The 17,201-nt window shown below is 55.6% G+C and overlaps 1 protein-coding gene across 14 annotated transcripts in view; it reads left to right on the forward strand.

Moving 5' to 3' along the window:
• The window catches only part of TLE3 (transducin like enhancer of split 3), a 45,292-nt gene that overhangs the window by 12,087 nt on the left and 16,004 nt on the right, over positions 1 to 17,201 (forward strand). For 6 of the 14 annotated variants that reach the window (XM_008071251.2, XM_021719143.1, XM_008071253.2 and 3 more), the window contains exons 4-6: positions 6,921 to 6,983; positions 9,268 to 9,342; positions 16,869 to 17,073. In XM_008071251.2, the coding sequence (XP_008069442.2) occupies positions 6,921 to 6,983; positions 9,268 to 9,342; positions 16,869 to 17,073 (343 nt within the window). Of the gene's footprint in view, positions 1 to 6,920; positions 6,984 to 9,267; positions 9,373 to 16,868; positions 17,074 to 17,201 lie in introns of all 14 variants that reach the window. The other 8 variants (XM_021719139.1, XM_021719140.1, XM_008071255.2 and 5 more) reach the window with 3 other exon arrangements.

Raw genomic sequence — 17,201 nt, forward strand, 5'->3', positions numbered from 1 at the left:
GAGGGAGGAGGAGGGGGTGCCCAGATAAACTGGCAGTGTCGGGGGAAGTTGTGCACTGGGAAGCCCACCCTGCTGCATCCCTACAGGTGAGCCCTTTGTGCCCCCACGTGGGGGTGGGATGCAAGCCCAGTTTAATGTATTTGGGAACCAAGAAATTAAAGTGAACAAATATTTAAAGATTATTGGATCTTGTTAACAGGAAGCCTGGTGGATGGAAACCGAGAGTCTGATAACTCCTGGAGTCTAAAAGCTGGGAGGGCTTGGCTTGGCTTGACCCTGACACCACCCCCGCCATGGAGGGGGTGGTGTCCCTAGTGGGTCTTCCTCTAGCAACCCCACCCCAGATTTTGCTGGCAACCGTCATGTCTTCCCCCCCCAGCAGCTTCTCATGATCTCCTTTCCTCTGTGGGTGAAGTCCCACTTGCTTTGTTTTGGTGGTCTCTGCGTTCAATCTGGAGAGAAGTTACCTGGCAAGGGGTATCTTCTTGTGGTCCAGTAATTGAGGAGCTGTCGATATGCACTCACCTAGGAAGTGCAGGAGGATATTTTGAGTTGCACAGCCCAGGCCTATTGTTCCGGAATCTTCCAGGATTTGATGGCAGGGGGATTGTGGTGCCTGACTGCTGGGGGCCGCGGGGGTCCTCAAACTCCCTCCCTCTGAGCTCTCTGCAGCCCTGGGATTTTAATCCAGATGAAGCAGGCTCACTTCAAGCACCCCAGGACTCAGAGAACCAGATAGAACCCGATTAAAATTCAAGAAGCCCGAGGCTGCTAGAGACCCCCTACCCCAAACATACCCATTTTTCAGGAGGAGTAACCTGAGGCCCAGGGACTGCATACAGGCACACAGCTGGGGGGAGACCGCCCCACATCTTTTGGCTTTGGAGTGGAATTCATACTTCAGATGGGGCAGGTGTCTTGTTCTCATTTCACCATTGTCACAGTTCCACAAATGGGACTTCAGACTCCCAGTACAGTGCTCCTTCCAAGACTGACTTGATTGTCCCAGTAAGAAATCCTCCAACTCAAAAAAAAAAAAAAAAAAAAAAAGAAATGCAGCCAGGAGCCAGGCAGTGTCACACAGCTACTGACCTGTGTAACTGATGCGGAATTACATCACCTGAATATGGTGTCTTGGGAAGTCCCTGCATGACTGTCTTGGGCTCCCCAGCCATCCTCGCGGACCACAGGATCAGGGCAGCAGGTACTTCGCACCTAGAAATGGCATCACCATTCTTGCTTGGGGGCGCTGTCACTGATTGCTCTTCCTGATGGACACATTTGAATGGCTTGTGTGGTGAGGATGGCCAGCCATCCTCGGGTCCTCACCCAGTGCCCATCTCCATTGGGTGGCCTGCCTCTTCCTGGTGGATCCTTCAAGCTCCTGTGATGCCCAGTGCTTTATGGGGCTCTTTACGAGGGCTTTGTGGGGGAAAGGGTGTCACAGAGCAATTTAGAGATATTTAGGGCTCTGAAGCTCTAAGCTAGGGCTCCTGGGTCTCATACATTAACTAGCTCGCACCTCCATTTTGCAGACAATAAAATTAATGCCCATAAGAGGGAGATGACTTGCCCACAGCCATGCAGCTAGACGAGGCGGAGCTGGAGAGGCCAGTTCGCTTCTGCGTGGGTTTGAGGGGGCAGTTTTCTGCTCTCCTTGTTTTTATTTGATGGAGGTTAGAAGGAACCGTGCACTCAGATTCCACAGGTGACAGGGCAGCTTAAAGCTAACCAACCAGCAGTGACTGGGCATAGAGGCTCACACCTGTCATCCAGCACTTTGGGAGGCCAAGGCAAGATGAAGAATCACTTGTGCCCAGGAGTTGGAGACCACCCTGGGCAACCTAGTGAGACCCATCTCTGTTTTTTTTTTTTTTTTTTTTTTGAGGTGGAGTCTCCGTGTCGCCCAGGTTGGAGTGCAGTGGCATGCTCATGGCCACTGCAGCCCCTGTCTGCTGGGCTCAGGCGATCCTTCTGCCTCAGCCTTCCAGGTTGCTGGAACTATAGGACCATAACCGGCTAATTTTTTTAAAATTTATTTGTTGTAGAGACAAGGTCTCACCAAGTTGCCCAGGCTGGTCTTGAATCCTGGGCTCAGGCAGCCCTCTCACCGCCGCCTCCCAAAGTGCTGGAATTGCAGGCTTGAGCCAAAATGCCCGGTCTCTTTTTTTTTTTTTAAGTGAAAAGCTGAAAAAAAACCACCACTGAGCAGCAGAGAGACTGCCAGGCAGAAGAGGCTTTGGACTGGGTGTCAGCACAGTGAAAGTGCAGACCGGGCCTAGCTGGGTGCTGGTGGCCAGAAGCAGGAGGCTGCAGGGTGAGGATGGGGAACAGGTGCCAACTCTCTTTATCCAGCATCGGGTCAGGGGCTGGAGTGGCCCGAAGGACCCCAGATGTGATACTAACGTGGTGTCGTAGAAACAGACACACTTCTAGGAGGCCCAAGTGTCCCCCGTTGACCGTGGGACACTTGGAGGTCCTGCTTTAATGAGACACGATCAGCCAGTGGGACCACGAGGGCACGTGGAACAAATGTCCCTTGGGATGTGCACGGCCCCCGCAACCTCATTTTCTGCCATTTGTTTGCCTGACAGTCTCGGCAGAGATGTGGCCAGATGTACCTACCAGCACCCACACGGTCATGTGGGTTCCGATTCGTGCCCATCCATCCTCTGAGCTGCCGCACCGTCTGTGCCTCTTAGATTAGTTGCTTCCAAGGAACGATGTTTTTCTACCAGCGCAGCCGCCGTCTTTGAACCAGACTTGAAAAGAGACGTTCAAAGGCAGCCTGGCCTCCCGACACATTTTCCAAAGTGCTTTCCTAGGGGAGCCGTCCCCCGCCTCCCACCTGCTCCCAGGCCTGCTTCTGAAGCCCCGGCTCAAAGGCAGTGGCTTGTGGGACCCTGTGGCGGCAGGGGCGGAGGGTGGCCTGGGAGCACAGCCGCCTTCCTGATAACGGATTGAGCCTAGTTGTTAAAAGGAGTTTCCAGCAGATGAGCTAGTTCCAGTTGGTGGCTTGTGACCTGTCCCCATGGTTAAAGTCAAACGTCTTGACTTTTTTTTTTTTCCCTTTTTTGGAACTGATGTTTGGAGCTTGTTTGAGTTGGATCAAATGCTGTTTTAACAGCTGTTCTAATCGGAAATGCTGTCAATTATTAACCCTGACGGTGGCTTTTCTTTCAAAAATGTTTCTCCAAGCTCTCTCAAAATGTCAGAATCTGGCTTTTTGGTAGGAAGTCGTTTAGTGAACTTGCTTGTTCTGGGCATCCATTTCCCCATCTGAAAAACTGAGACGTTTTTAAGGTCCCTTCCTATGGGAATTTTGTGAATTCACACATGTAAAATGCTTGCAAGGGTTAGGCCAGTGGATATCAACTACTATTACTGTCGATTTATTTTTAAGGTCGAGACAGGGTCTCGCTGTGTTGCCCAGAATGGTCTTGAACTCCTGGCCTCCACTGATCCTCCTACCTCAGCTTCACCATCGTGTCTGCCCCACCCCCCTTGAGTAGAACTGTTCAGCTGACTTCCTGCTTTCAGGAACTTCCCCTCACCCAACCAATCACCACCCTCAAAAAATAAACATTATAGAAAATTGTTGCCAGGCACGGTGGCTTACACTGGTAATCCCAGCACTTTGGGAGGTGGAAGCAAGGGGATTGCCTGAGCCCAGGGGTTTGAGACCAGACTGGGCAGCTTGGTAAGACCTCATCTCTACAATACATCAAAAAATTAGCTGGGCATGGTGGTGCTTGGAAGGCTGAGGCAAGAGGATCGTCTCCGACTGAAAAAAAAAAAAAAATTGTGGGGTGGCAGTTTTTTGTCCATTCTCGGACTCAACCAGAGTGTGCAAGCGAGCCCACCCTCAGGGTCAGGCAATCTGTGTGGGGACAGGGAAAGCTCGGTCCTGCTTCTGCATTTTGTGGGGACTAAGTGGGACTAGCAGATGATGGCAGAGTCGCAGCTGGGGGGGACGGGATTGCATGCCTCCTTCCTGCCAGAGAAAACCCAGGCTCCAAGGTCGAGGAGCCCTGGTGTATTATAAAGTCCCTAAGTCAGCCCCGCCCCACCCTCTGCCTGCCCCAAGCCTGCACTGCCCTGACTCATGATGTGCCAAAGTCCTTCTGCCGCGCAGAGACGCCTCTCCCTATCAAGTTTGGGCCCTGGGAAAGTAACTGGACTCCGGAAACCCATGCTTCTGGAAGGTTCTGTGTCCATGCAGGGATGTTCTGAGGGTCCTCAGTGGGTGTTTGCTTGTGGTGTTGGGGGAGCAGTGAAGGAGACAGGACCAGCTTGCAGGGGGTGGAAGGGGATAGATAGGGAACTGACCCCAAGCTGCCGTGCTCACCTGGCGGCCTGGTTGCTGAGCCTGGGAGGGGCCATGGCCACCCATGTACATCCTGGCAGGTCCCTTTTTCCTCACAGTCGGGGTGCTGGGTCTCACACTGGGCTCTGCCAAGGACCCCCACCCCACCCCACCCCACCTGTGGAGTCCTGCTGGAGGTTGTGGGGAGGGGGAAGGTCATTTTCTCATCCACGACTGAGCCCCTCACCCTTGACCTTTTTGCTCACAGAAGTAGGCCACAGCAGAGGCCTTTTATAATCACCCTGCCTCCCAGAGATGCTGAGAGTTCAGAGTCCTCCTGGAGGCCACTCTGACATGGAGTGTCAGAGCCCGCCCCTGCCTTCCTGGCCCAGGGGAGGGGACATGCTGGAGACCCACGTAGGTGGCTTGGGTGGTCTGGCTCCCCTGTTGGTGAAGGACTCAGGCCAGCATGCACCCCGCTGCCCAGTTGTATGTCAGCACCCGTCCACTGCAGGCCCTCCCCTGGATGCTGCTCTGCTGGGCAGGCCCAGGGCCGTGGCCAGAGCTCCCTGCAGTAGGAACTCTGAGAAAATCAATATGGAGATGCTGGCGTTTCTTTGGGCCAAACGCTTATTGGGCATCTACTGTGTGCCAGGCACTGCTGTACGGGCCACTTGAGCTAAAAGACTTTGGGCCCGTGGGCTTCTAATTATGAAGGTTGGTTTATTTAGTTTGTTTTTTGTTCTCAGTGTCTTTTTCTATTCTTACTTGGCACATAAACCATGTGACGGGAGTGACTTGCTGGTCCGGGCAGGCTTGGATTGAAGTGCAGTTTGGCTGATGGTTTCTAGAATGCCTACCCTGAACAGCCCTGGCTTCTGGGCTTTATTCCTCTTCCTGGCCGTCAGTCGATGGAAGGGGGGACACACCCTGTTTTGGAGACCACTTCCCACTTGTCTAGATTAGCAGTGCATTATGGTAGTTACCTAGTAACCCTCCCAGGATCTGCACATAAGGATGGATGGTTGCATCTCGGCATTTATTCCTGGGGGGAGGCTGGGGCTGCCCTTGAAAACCCTGCAGGGCACAGAACAGCTTTGCACAGCACAAGGAACTGCTGAGGGCCAGGGCATGGTTAGTGAGATGCCCTAACAGGGACAGGATTCTTGCTGGAGTGAACCACACACGGGCAAATGGGAGCCCCAGCAGATCCGAGCTGGGGGGGGGTGACACCCCCTTCCCCAGGGAGTTTGGAAGTGGGGCCCAGGCATCGAGGGATAGTCCTTCCCAGCAAGGACTGTTCACCCAGATGCTTGCAGTGGCTCTGTCCTGGGGCCCTGGGCTGTTCTAGGCAGAAGGCTGACAGCAGCAAGCCCTGGTCCCCACCCACCTCTCCCCTTCAGGGGACAACCCCTCTGGGTGGCAGGGCCTGCACTGTGGCTGCCAGCCTGAGAGCCAGCCTGAGATGCAGGCTCGCAAAATCCAGTGGGATCTTGGAGCCAGGGCCTGTCTCCTCACTCACCAGAGTTGCCCCCCTGCGGGGCCGGGGGTGGAGGGCCCATGGAGGGGGCAGCCCCAGGGGGTTCTCCCAGGGTCCAGGGTTTGTTTGTACATCCCGGAGGGCATTGCTTTTGTTTCAAGTGCAACGATTTCTCATCCTAATCACTTGCCGGATGAGATCGGCAAGGGCTGTTGAATGACGGCTGTGACAGCCGAGGAACGCTTTGAAGCCAGCACTGGGACGTAGGTCCCGGTGGGCTTGGGGTTCAGGAGATGAGAAAAACAGTTCTGAGAGCTGTCTGTCCGTGGTTCTAGACCTTTCTGTCTGGACTCAGTCTACCTTTTTGCCCCACTCCTGGTCTGAGACCTGGGGCTCCCAAACAAGATGTTGATGGAAACAAGTCGACGCTTTTTGAAATGTGGTCTATTTGGGGTGTTGGGGGGATAGAGAATAGAGCTGCCTTTCTGGAGTCTGTCTTTGTGAGGGTTAGGGAGCTAACAGGCTGCTACTCTGAGCGGCTTCTTGAATGAGGCCATGCCGTCTAGGCCCTGGAAAATGAAGTGCTCGTGGTGGGGCTTCAGGCTGGCGGCATATATGGGGGAGGAACCGGTCTTGGTGGGGGGGCACCCACCCATCCTGCGGCCCAGGGCTTCCCTAGTGATCCCTGTGCCCTTCCCAGGGTATCTGAGAGCCTGTGTCCTGCCATTGCACACTGGCGACCGAGTGGCTCCCCCCTCCCTAAACTGTGGTTCGCTGTGTCAGGGGCTTTGCTGGGATGTGGGGAAGGTTTTTGACTGGATTTGGTTCCATTGGATATTCCTCCCAGAGGCTGCAAACTGTGTTCCGAGCCCAACCTGGAGACCATCGCTGATAAGGGATGTTGGGACTCCCCAGATGTGGGCAGCTGGTTGCCAGAGTTGTGGTCCTTGAGAGAGATTTTGTCATGCTGTGGGTGTAGCTGGAGCCTCCTGGCAGGAGGTGGGCCGAGGGTGGGGGACGTGGAGCCCCAGAGTGGGACCTGCGGTCTGGGGAGGTCGGTACTTCCACTCACCTGGGACGTTTCGGTGACTTGACGGACTTGCCCGAGCCTCATGGGTGCCTTTGCTTTTGCAGACAGAGATTGCGAAGAGACTGAATACCATTCTAGCGCAGATCATGCCGTTCCTGTCTCAAGAGGTAAGACCCTCTTTACTCGTTTCTTTTCGTTCTACATCAGCGGCTGTTGGGGTCTCAGGGAGCTCAGCCCAGCCCGACCCGGCCAAGGACCTGAGGATGAACAGAATCTTCTCTAGGTGGCGTGGGCCAGAGGTGTCATCCCAGGGACCGTTTACTCCTTCTACTGGTGCACGTGGTTCTCCGCCACTGTTCGAGTCTGTCTAGGAGCTAAGGCAGGCTGGCCAGGCATTGCCACGAACCAGATCTGTGAGGTCCCAGGCACACAGAGCACCCTTGCTGGGGGCATGACCAGGCGGTCACATTGCCTTCTAAGAATACCTTCCAAGGGACCCCCGCTTGGGACAGAGTTGGGCTAGTGGGCACTTGGAAGGAAGTGTCACGTGGGTACAGGGCAGACAAGTGGCCGGCCTTAGTGGGCTCCGTTTCTGTCTCCCCAGTTTCCTCCAGCAGGGCAGGCCCTGTCCCCCACACCCCCATAGTGCCTGGACCACACCAGCTCCCTGGTGGAGTCCTGTATCTCTGAGGCAGGGTGATGACCAATACATGATTCATACAAGAATCCAATATGTGATTGCCTGGGAGCTTGTGGCCAGGGTGGGAGACTGCTGCATTCCTGGCTGGCGCAGCCCCCAGGCTGGGAAGAATGCACAGGACACATCTTTGATAGACTTCATTTATTTATGTTTGACCCGGAGGTCTCACTCTGTAGCCCAGTCTGGAGTGCAGTGGCACCATCATCATAGCCTTGACCTCCTGGACTCAGGCGATCCTTCCTCCTCAGCCTCCTGAGTAGCTGGGACTACAGGCGTGCACCACCATATCTGGCTTATTTCTTGATTTTTTTTTTTTAATAGAAACAAGGTCTCCCTAGGTTGCCTAGGCTGGTCTTGAACTCCTGGACTCAAGCAATCCTCCCGCTTTGGCTTCCCAAAGTGCTGAGTTTACAGGTGTGAGCCGTTGCACCTGGTCACTTTTTTTTTTTTTTTTAAAGAAGTCTTAGCTTCACAGCGCAGTGGAGTGGAAGGGACAGAGAGTGCCTACAGCCTCCCACACTAGGGCAATGAATGTTATTTTGGATGAATCTGTGTGAACATATCATAGTTGCTCAGAGCCCATAGTCCACCCTAGGGTTCATTTTGCCACTTTTTCTTTCTGGGAATATACAGTATATGTTTCCTCCACTTAGACAGGTGTGGACCGGGAGTATCTAGACCTACATCCTTTCCTTCTCTGACTTCTGTCCTGACAATTCACCACCAGCTACTGTAACCGCATCACCTAAAAATGGGAGCACCCTCCTTGACTATAGTATTGTTACCTTGTTTAGAAAATTCAGCCAGTCACAGTTTCTCACGTCTGTCATCCTAGCACTTTGGGAGGCCAAGGCCAGAGGATTCCTTGAGCTCAGGCGTTCAAGACCAGCCCGGGAAACATAGACCTTCCATCTCTACCAAAATATGTATATATTTTTTGAGTTGGAGTCTCACTCTGTCGCCCAGGCTGGAGTGCAGTGGCACACTCATGGCCACCCCAGCGTCGACCTGCTGGGCTCTGGCGATCCTTCCACCTCAGCTTTCCAAGTATGCAGAAGTACAGGCACGCACTACCATGCCCAGCTAATTTTTGATTTATTGTAGAGACGAGGTCTCACCAAGTTGCCTGGGCTGGTCTTGAACCCACAGGCTCAGGTATCTCGCTCACCTCAGCCTCCCAGAGTACTGGGATTACAGGCTGAGCCACCGAGTCTGGTCATATTTTTTATTAAAAAAATGATCATCATTCTGTAATATCATCTAATCTCCAGCTCATATTCAGATTGCATGGGAAAATGTTTCTTTGTGTGTGTGGTTGACTAATAGTCATCTTTGGGCACAAATCTCTATTTTAGAACTTAAAACCAGCCGAATGTGGTGGTGTGGGCCTGTATTCTCAGCTATTGGGAGATGAAGGCAGGAGATGACCTGAGCCCAGGAGGCTGGGACTGTGGTGAGCTGTGATTGTGCCATTGCGCTCCAGCCTGGGCAACAGAGACTCTAAGAATAAGGAAAAAAAAAACAAAAAAAACTTAAAACCATTAAAAGGAAGTTTTAGTTACAAAAGTAATGTGTTGCTAAAAAAGGTTTAAAGGAGAAAGTAAGACCACCTGTCTTCCCGCTTGTGTCCTGTGCCGCTTGGAGGCTCCCACCTTCTTGGGGTGCTCCATCTCCAAGGCCCTGCCCATACCATGAGGCCCCGTGTATGTTGGGGAGGGTGGTCACAGCTAACACTCGCCCTGTGCCTCCAGCACCAGCAGCAGGTGGCGCAGGCGGTGGAACGCGCCAAGCAGGTCACCATGACGGAGCTGAATGCCATCATCGGGGTACGTGGACTCCCCAGTCTGCCTCTCACCGTGTGTATAGCCCTTTTTTTCCTCTCGTTGACCATAGCCAGATCTTGACCCTGACCCTAGCCGGTCTCAGAATGGCAGCCCCAGGGCCCTGGCTTCCACGAGTACCCCGTGGGTGTGGACCTGTTTGGGGCACTCTCCCTCTGGTGTCCCGATTGCCTCCCAGTCCCCAAGCTAAGGGGTGCCAGCCCTGCTCTGATCCATAGCCTTGTCCTCCCCTGGCTTTTAGGGTCCCTGCTGCTGAGGAGGGTGGAGGTCTGGGATCACCTTGGCGGTCAGGCACCTTCCCCCCCCCGCCTGGGGCCAGTCTGCCTTTGCCCCAGCAGAGGTCTGCCCTTCTTTGGCCACTTGGGGTCAGAATGGTCTCTGCTATCTGTCAGTGTGCACCATGCTGTGGACTGTGGGTGGGGGCTTGCTATGCTGTCCCATGCGCAAGCTGCCTGGCTGAGCGTTCACTGTGACTGTGATTCCAGCCAGGGCATCTGGACACAGTAAAATGTGCCCAGAGCACCCTGGGAGGCCCACTTCAGCCTGGCCCCTCCATAGAGGGGGAAGCCGGGTCTCTCCCCTCGGCAGTGCTACCTGGCTGCGTCTTGAGCATGTTTCTTAATTCAAATAGCATCTTTCTCCCGCTGGCTACTTTGGCATGAGGCCAGGGATATTTAAGATAAGCACCGGGGGAGAAGCAGTTTTCTCAGGGTGACCGGGCAAGGTTGTCACCCTCGGGTGTTTCTGTCCACCTTTTGTTCCCCGCTCCCCCGGGCGGATGGTGAGATCAGTACGGGATCACGGCGCCCCAGTCCACAGTCAGCTGGGTCAGTGCCCCCTGGGGAGCTTCCGGACAGTACAGACCATTCCAGGGTGCTCTGCCGCAGGCCTGGGAGTGTGACTGGAGATCTGTATTCCTGAAGTTTTCCAGATCATTCTGAAGTGTAGGTAGACTGTGACTATCACGAGCAGTGGACCAGTTGGGTGAGGTCCCGTCAGCCCGGACAGTCTGGGAACCTGGCTGGTTTTCATCCCTCTTTCTGCTCTTATGTGAGGTCATTATTTCAAGGCGAAACTTTAAGGCCCCAGAAATATCTCCTGCATGTGGGATAGATGATGATTCTGGACTTTTTCGTCTGGGTCAGAAACCTGGAGGTCTATGTTTTAGTCATGGTTTTTCTCCGTGTGACCATGGGCAAGCCCCCTTCTCTTCCTTGGACCTCAGTTTCTGTACCTGTAAAAGGAGAGGGTGGACCAGTTCCTCTCTCTGGGAGGCTGGAGTCAGCTCGACGGAACTGTGCTTACAGACATCCGCCCCTCTGTCCCGCCGTCAGGAGCCGTGATAGCGGCAGGGTCCCCGGGCAAAGCAACTCTGTGGGTCTCTCCTAGTCTGAGTCTATATGGAAGGTGCTCGATGCTGGGTGTGGGGGGGGCAGCATTAGGCTTTTTTGATTCCTGGCGGTGTTGGGAGAGGGGGGAGGAGACCCTCACTGTGTGGGAGAGGCAGAGAAGACTCTGGAAACTGGATCGTAAGGATGTGTCCAGGGTTGGAAGGCAGCACTGCCCCCTGCCCCCCCCCCCACGGACATCACAACACTTTAGAGAGCGAAGCATCTTCCGAGGCCATCCGGCGGACACGGAGGCTCTCACATCTGTAATCCTGGCACTTTGGGAGGTGAGGTAGGGGCTCACTTGAGCCCAGGAATTTAAGACCAGCCTGGGCAACAAAGTGAGACCCTGTGTCTACAAAAAATACAAAAATTAGCTGGATGTGGTGGTGCCTGCCTTATTCCCAGCTACTCGGGAGGCTGAGGTAGGATGATCACTTGAGCCCAGGAATTTGAGGCTGCAGTGAGCTGTGATCATGCCACTGCACTCCAGCCTGGGTGACAGTGAGACCCTGTCTCGAAATTTTAAAAAGAGGTCATCTAGCCTTGATCCTGTGAAAGTGTAGGGCCTTTGCTCCCCTGTGCAGTGTGGGCCGTTCAGCAGCATCCCTGGCCTGAACCCTGGAAGTCAGGGGCACCCTACCTGCTTGCAACACCCCAGAATGTCTCTAGACATGGCCAGATGTCTGTGTTGGGCACAGTGGCCCCCATCCAGCCCAGTACCCTTGTGTGACAGCAGGACCAGAGACGTCTAGTCGCAAAGCCAGGCCAGGCCAGCCCCTGCTCTCCCTGGCCCCTGAAGCCCTGGGGTGTGTCCTGTGTCCTGCCCTGGTGGTTCTGCTGATGGTGGCAGGGAATGCCCAGGTGGGCCGAGGCAAGGGAGCTTTGCTCCCTGAAGTTCCTCCTTCCCCAGCACCTGTCTCCACCCATTCCCGGCATGCTCTTGAGGTTTCCAGGCTGAGCCCACGACCCCAGCCCAGGCTGCAGTGGGCTCCCCCCTCCCTCTTTGGAATGAAAATCCTCTTATAAAAATAACTTTTTTTCCAAGTTTCAAGACAGGAGCAGGCCTGGGGGAGCCGGCTGCCGGGATTAGCGGCGCTTCCTTCAAGTCGTGCTTGGGAAGCCTCAAGTTAGGTCCGGGCAGCTCCAGGCAGACATTGGAATTCAATTAAGGCCGACGAGTGGGGCCTGTGACCCCCATTTTCAAGGTAATTGCTTCTCCGGCTCTGAGTGAATGCAGCCGGCGCCCTGTCATTAAGCAGGCAGCCTCTAATCGCCGTGCCTGACGGAGCCTCACAGGCAGGAATTAGGGAGGCCCGCTCTGCTGGGGAGCCGTGTCTGACTGCGCCTGGCGAGGCCGCGTCACTGCAGGGCGCATGAGCCCCTGGAAGGGCCAGAGGGCCGGCCACTCCAGAGAGCAAGGTGGAAGAGGCGGGCAGCGGCGCAGGGGAGGCGGGAAAAGGAGGTCCCAGGAGGCTCTCGGCAGCGGCTAGCGGTGGTCCCCGCAGTCCCCTTTGCCACTCCAGAAGGGGAAGCAGCCTCTCACTCTGGTGTGGAAGTTGAGCAGGTCGCGTGTTTCCTCCAGGCCTCAGTTTCCCCATCTGCCCCAGGTCACTGTCGAACGGCTTTCTCAGACAGAGTTGAAGGATTGTGAGGATATGGCTTGGCTCAAAAAGAAATCAGTTGATACCTCCAGTGCAGGCAGGGAGACAGCCATGGTGCATTCATCACAAGGATTGGAGGGCGCCTGGGGTCTTTCTTCCTGGTGAGGGAGGGTAGGGTCCAGAGTCTGGTGTGCGTGGGGAGGGAATGGAAGGACAGAGCCAGACAGCTTGCCCGCCAGGCCCACCCACACCCCCACCGATCCTCAGGGTGCTCAAGTGCCCACCCAGGTGGAAGGTGGTCTCTCTTCTGGACCTGGTGCTATAGATGCGTGTCTGTTCCCTGCTCTTCTTTCCTGGGTCACGTTGCTGGGGAGCCCTGGAAAGGACTACGTTCCTGTGTGTGAGGAGGACTTGAGCCTTGCTGGGCGGCTCCTGGATGGCCATGTCTCCTTCCCAGGCCGATTGAGGACCTGTGAGCTCATGTATCGGCCTTTCCCAGAACCCTCTGGGCTCCAGACTCGAAGCCCCTCTTGGAATGGGAAGTACAGGGGGATTTCTTCAACTTCTTCCACATTGTGGGTGGAGAGGTCCTGGTGCCAGAAGGAATGGAGGTGCTTGGAGTCAGGCGTCTGTAGACTGCAGAGACAATTCTTGTCTGCACCAAGGAGGTGCCCAGTTGAGAACAGTTTCTGCTTCCCACTTGGACATCACTGGGTCTTGGCACCTGTGTTCTGAAGCCAGGGGACGTGTTGTGGGGACAGAGTGCGCACGGCCTAGGGACACCTGTGCCTTGCCCGCCTGCCAGCAGAGGGTCAGGCTGTGACAGGGACGGCGGGCCAGGCGGGGCATTGCTCGCTGGGCCCTCCACCCCATCAGGGAGAAGCTTTGTTTGACTTTGTTGCAACCAAGACTCTTGCTGCTGGACCCTCTGGCCCCTGCCCTCCCCTGAGGAAGACGCCTCGAAGGGTGACTCTTCTGCCCTGCTGCCCAGAGTCTGCTGGGGGGTCCTGGCTGTGCCTTCAAACCACACAAGGACACCTCGGGAAACTTCTGGCTCTGTAGAGTGGCTTGCTCCGGCCCTAAGGTGGGAAGCTCTTCATTGTGTCTGGAAGCTTCTGCTGCTCCATTCTAGAGGATGCTCCCACTCGATGCCCCAAGGCAGGAAGTCACCCTCGATCTGGAAAGCGCCACTCTCGGCCACACAACTGCTGCTACCTTGGTTCCAAGTGTCTGCCACAGAGGCGGGGATGTGAGACACCCCCACGCCCTCGGATACCCCTGTCTCGGCTGCCTGTTTTGGCTGTACCTGATTGGGCCTTGGAGGGAGCCCTGGATCAGAGGCGGCTGGTCGTCTTTGGACGCTTTCCCAGCCTATCCACCCATGACCACCTTTTACAACATTTTCGCGGACTCACCCAGAAGATGTACTGAGCAGACATTCCAGGCACCATGGGTGGCACTGGTCAGCAGAAGGCACAGTCACCGCCCTGGAACTCAGTCGCCAAACTCTGCGTAAGAGGACAGATGTGGTTTTGTCTGTGATGCGTCTCGAGGGCTTGTTAACACGGATGGCGCCCAGAGTGTGATTTTACACGCAGTCACGCCTATGGTTTCTGCACAGCCCAAAGATGGACCCCTCTTGAGGCCCATTTGCTGTCGAGGACGCTGGAACTAGGGAGATCGGCTCACATGTCCAGGGACTCACAGTGGATGGAGGACAGGGCAGTCGGGCTGTGGCATCTGAGCCGTTAGTGACTCTAGAGGGGAGAACCCTGTTCTGACCCCGGGGGAGAGGAGGATGGCCAGAGGAGGGGGTATTGGGACCGGCAAGGTCAGGCCTAGAAGGTGGGTGAGGAGGAAGCCTTGCCTGGCCGTGGACGCTGGGGTGTTTGGAACCATTCAGTTCTGTCTGCCCGTGGGTACAAATCTCTAGTGCACATTTTCTCTAGAAGCAGGACTCATTCGTGAAAGGAGTCAGCCATGTCCGCGAGCGGTAAGGCGGCTTCTTTGAAGCCCCCCCTTCCTCTTCCTTGTCCCTTCCTCAAGGGATCTTCCTGGCTCTGTACAGCAAAACACAGATTAGCTGTCTCAGCCCTCGCTTCTGGGATTTTGCTAAATAGTTATCACTGGCAGCCCAGCCACCAGTCTAACACCAGAGTGAGACTTGCTTTAAAACTAGATGTCCAGATAAAGTGGAGGGGCCTGGCCACCCCGGGGGAATACTAGGTAGGCGTTAAAAAGGACAAACTAATTCCTCCAAGATGCTCTTCAGTGAAAACCAAGCTCTATGGCTGTGGGAGTCACAGGAGCCTGTCTGTGTAGAAATAGATTTCTAATGTGTACAGTTCCATAAAGGAAAATCCAGGCTGATTAACAGCAGAGTCTTCTGAGAGTGAAATTGGAGAGTAATTTTTTAAAAAAATCTTTAAAATCTATACTTGCTTTTAGTATTTGCTTGTGATGAGTATGTATTCATTTTGTAATGGGATATTAAAATTCCGTTTTCTTTAGGAAGAGAAGGCGGGCGCTGAGGGCATGTGTCTGTGGGGAGGAGCCCAGTTTCTTAGCCGGGAGAGGTTGGGTCTTGACTCGAGACACCTGTGATGTCGGCTCCAGGGCCCCCTTGGCTGTGTATGTGCGCTGTGATGACTCCTGGGGTCAGCGCCCACAAACTGCCTGGCATAGATGGCCCAGAGGTGCTCTGGTGACCGCTGTGCCAGCCTTTCACCCAGAACCGAAGAGGGGCCCTCTAGGGCCGTGGACTTGGTGGCTTAGCTGGGGACAAGCGGGGCCGTCACCCATGATGTCAGATACTCACTGCACCTCTAGCCACAGCTGTGGCCTCCCCTGTGTTCTGCTGTCCATTGTCAGTTTCCAGAAAGCCGTCTTCACGGACAGGCGGGCTCTCTTAGCGGGAGATCTTGAACTTGCCAGGTTTTTGCTCTGTGTCACCCCCACCAACGCCCCTTTCCTTGGGGATCTTGGGAATGTTCTTTTGATGAGGGTGGTAGTTGTCGGATGTGAGTGCAAATCCCACTTGCTGGTGGTGAGACTACATACGTTACCAGCCACCCACTCCAGCCCCTAACCTGATCAGTTTACCTCCTGTAAAACGGGCACAGATCATATTTGGAAAGTGCCCCGGGGTTCACTCGGGCGTTTGGCAGGTGTGTTTTGTGGTACCAGCATACCCAAGGCCAGTGGTTCCTGAGGGATATCATGAAGTAATAGGTGGCACTGCGTAGCCTGTCCGCAGTGCCCATGGTTCTGGGCACAACCTTAGGGGTGATGAGGGACACTCTCATGGCTGCTGGGAGGATGCTAGGGAGGCCTGAGCCAGCCCCTTGGGTCGGGAAAGATGGGAAAGGTGATGCCCCCAAGGCGAGTGTAGGGTAGGGATGTCTGGGGTCTGCAGGTGCCAAGTCCTGATTGGGAGGAGACTGGAGAATTGCTAGCGTTGCTGTTGGTGGTGATACTGAGTTGATGCACACCGGGCTTTTGGCGGTTTTTTTTCATCAAGTAGGAGTCTCCCTCTGTCACCCAGGCTGGAGTGCAGTGGCATGCTCATGACCTCCACAGCCCTGACCTGCTGGGCTCAGGGAACCTCCTGCCTCAACCTCCCAAGTAGCTGGGAATACAGGTGTGTGCCACCATGCCCAGCTAATTTATTGTAGAGATGAGGTCTCGCCAAGTTGCCCAGGCTGGTCTCGAACCTCTGGACTCAGGCGATCCTCTCGCTTTGGCCTCCCAAAGTACTGAAGTGACAGGCATGACCACCGCGTAGGGCGAATGTCAGGTTTTAGAGCAGTTGGGAGTCATTGTAAACTGTTGTGTCAGCTGTTGCCATGACATTTCATGGGTAGCTGCCGGGTATCCTGTGCTGCTTCATACGTCATCTTACATGCATCCTCTGAGGTCGTGCTACATAGCTCCTTTGACAGATAAGATTTGAGGCCCGGGGGGCTGACGTCACCTGCCCAGGCCATCAGCCAGGAAACGCCAGAGTTGAGGCTTGAGTCCTGGTCCCCTCCCTTCCTGGGGGGCTCCTCTCTCTCTACTCTGATGTCCAGTGACCTCAGCTTTCAGTCCACCGGCCCCCACGAATCTTGTTGTTGGGATTTTCCTGCAGTGGCCTCCCTCCCTCAATGGTCTCCCAGCCTCAGCTCTGCAAGACCGGCTTGGAGTTCTCAGCCTTAGGGGCTCTGCCCCGGGACATGGCCCGGGGGCGGGAGAGGTTGGTGGTGGCTGATGCGCAGGCGCGTTTGCGCTTGCCGGGGTCTCCGCACCTGAGAGGGGCCCCCGACTGGTTGTCGGTGCTTGCTCTCTGCATCTCGGGCTGGGAGCGCCTTGAGCAGCTGCGTGCAGGAACTGGGGCGTTGGGTGGGCGGGGCTTGGAGACATGACTCTCGACATCCATCTGCAGACCTTCGGCAGGTGCCGTGTGTGGACGGCAGGGGTACGGCTCTGGGAGGGGTCGGGCATGGCCGCCCCCGCCCGCTCACCCCCACCTCCATTGCAGCAGCAGCAGCTCCAGGCACAGCACCTCTCCCACGCCACGCACGGCCCCCCAGTGCAGCTGCCGCCCCACCCGTCAGGCCTCCAGCCTCCAGGGATCCCCCCGGTGACGGGGAGCAGCTCGGGGCTGCTGGCGCTGGGCGCCCTGGGCAGCCAGGCCCACCTGACAGTGAAGGACGAGAAGAACCACCACGAACTCGACCACCGAGGTACCGCCCTGGCAGGGCATGAGTGGGCGGGGCAGAAGGCAGGGTGGGGGGTGAGGGGCCTGGGCAGGGTGGGGCACGAGTGGGGGGGTGGAGGGTGGGCAGGGTGTGGGTGGGCAGGGCAGAAGGCA

The sequence above is a fragment of the Carlito syrichta genome, unplaced genomic scaffold, assembly GCF_000164805.1.
Source record: "Carlito syrichta isolate Samal-C Ts95f unplaced genomic scaffold, Tarsius_syrichta-2.0.1 Scaffold314258, whole genome shotgun sequence".
In the NCBI taxonomy this organism is placed as follows: Eukaryota; Metazoa; Chordata; class Mammalia; order Primates; family Tarsiidae; genus Carlito; species Carlito syrichta.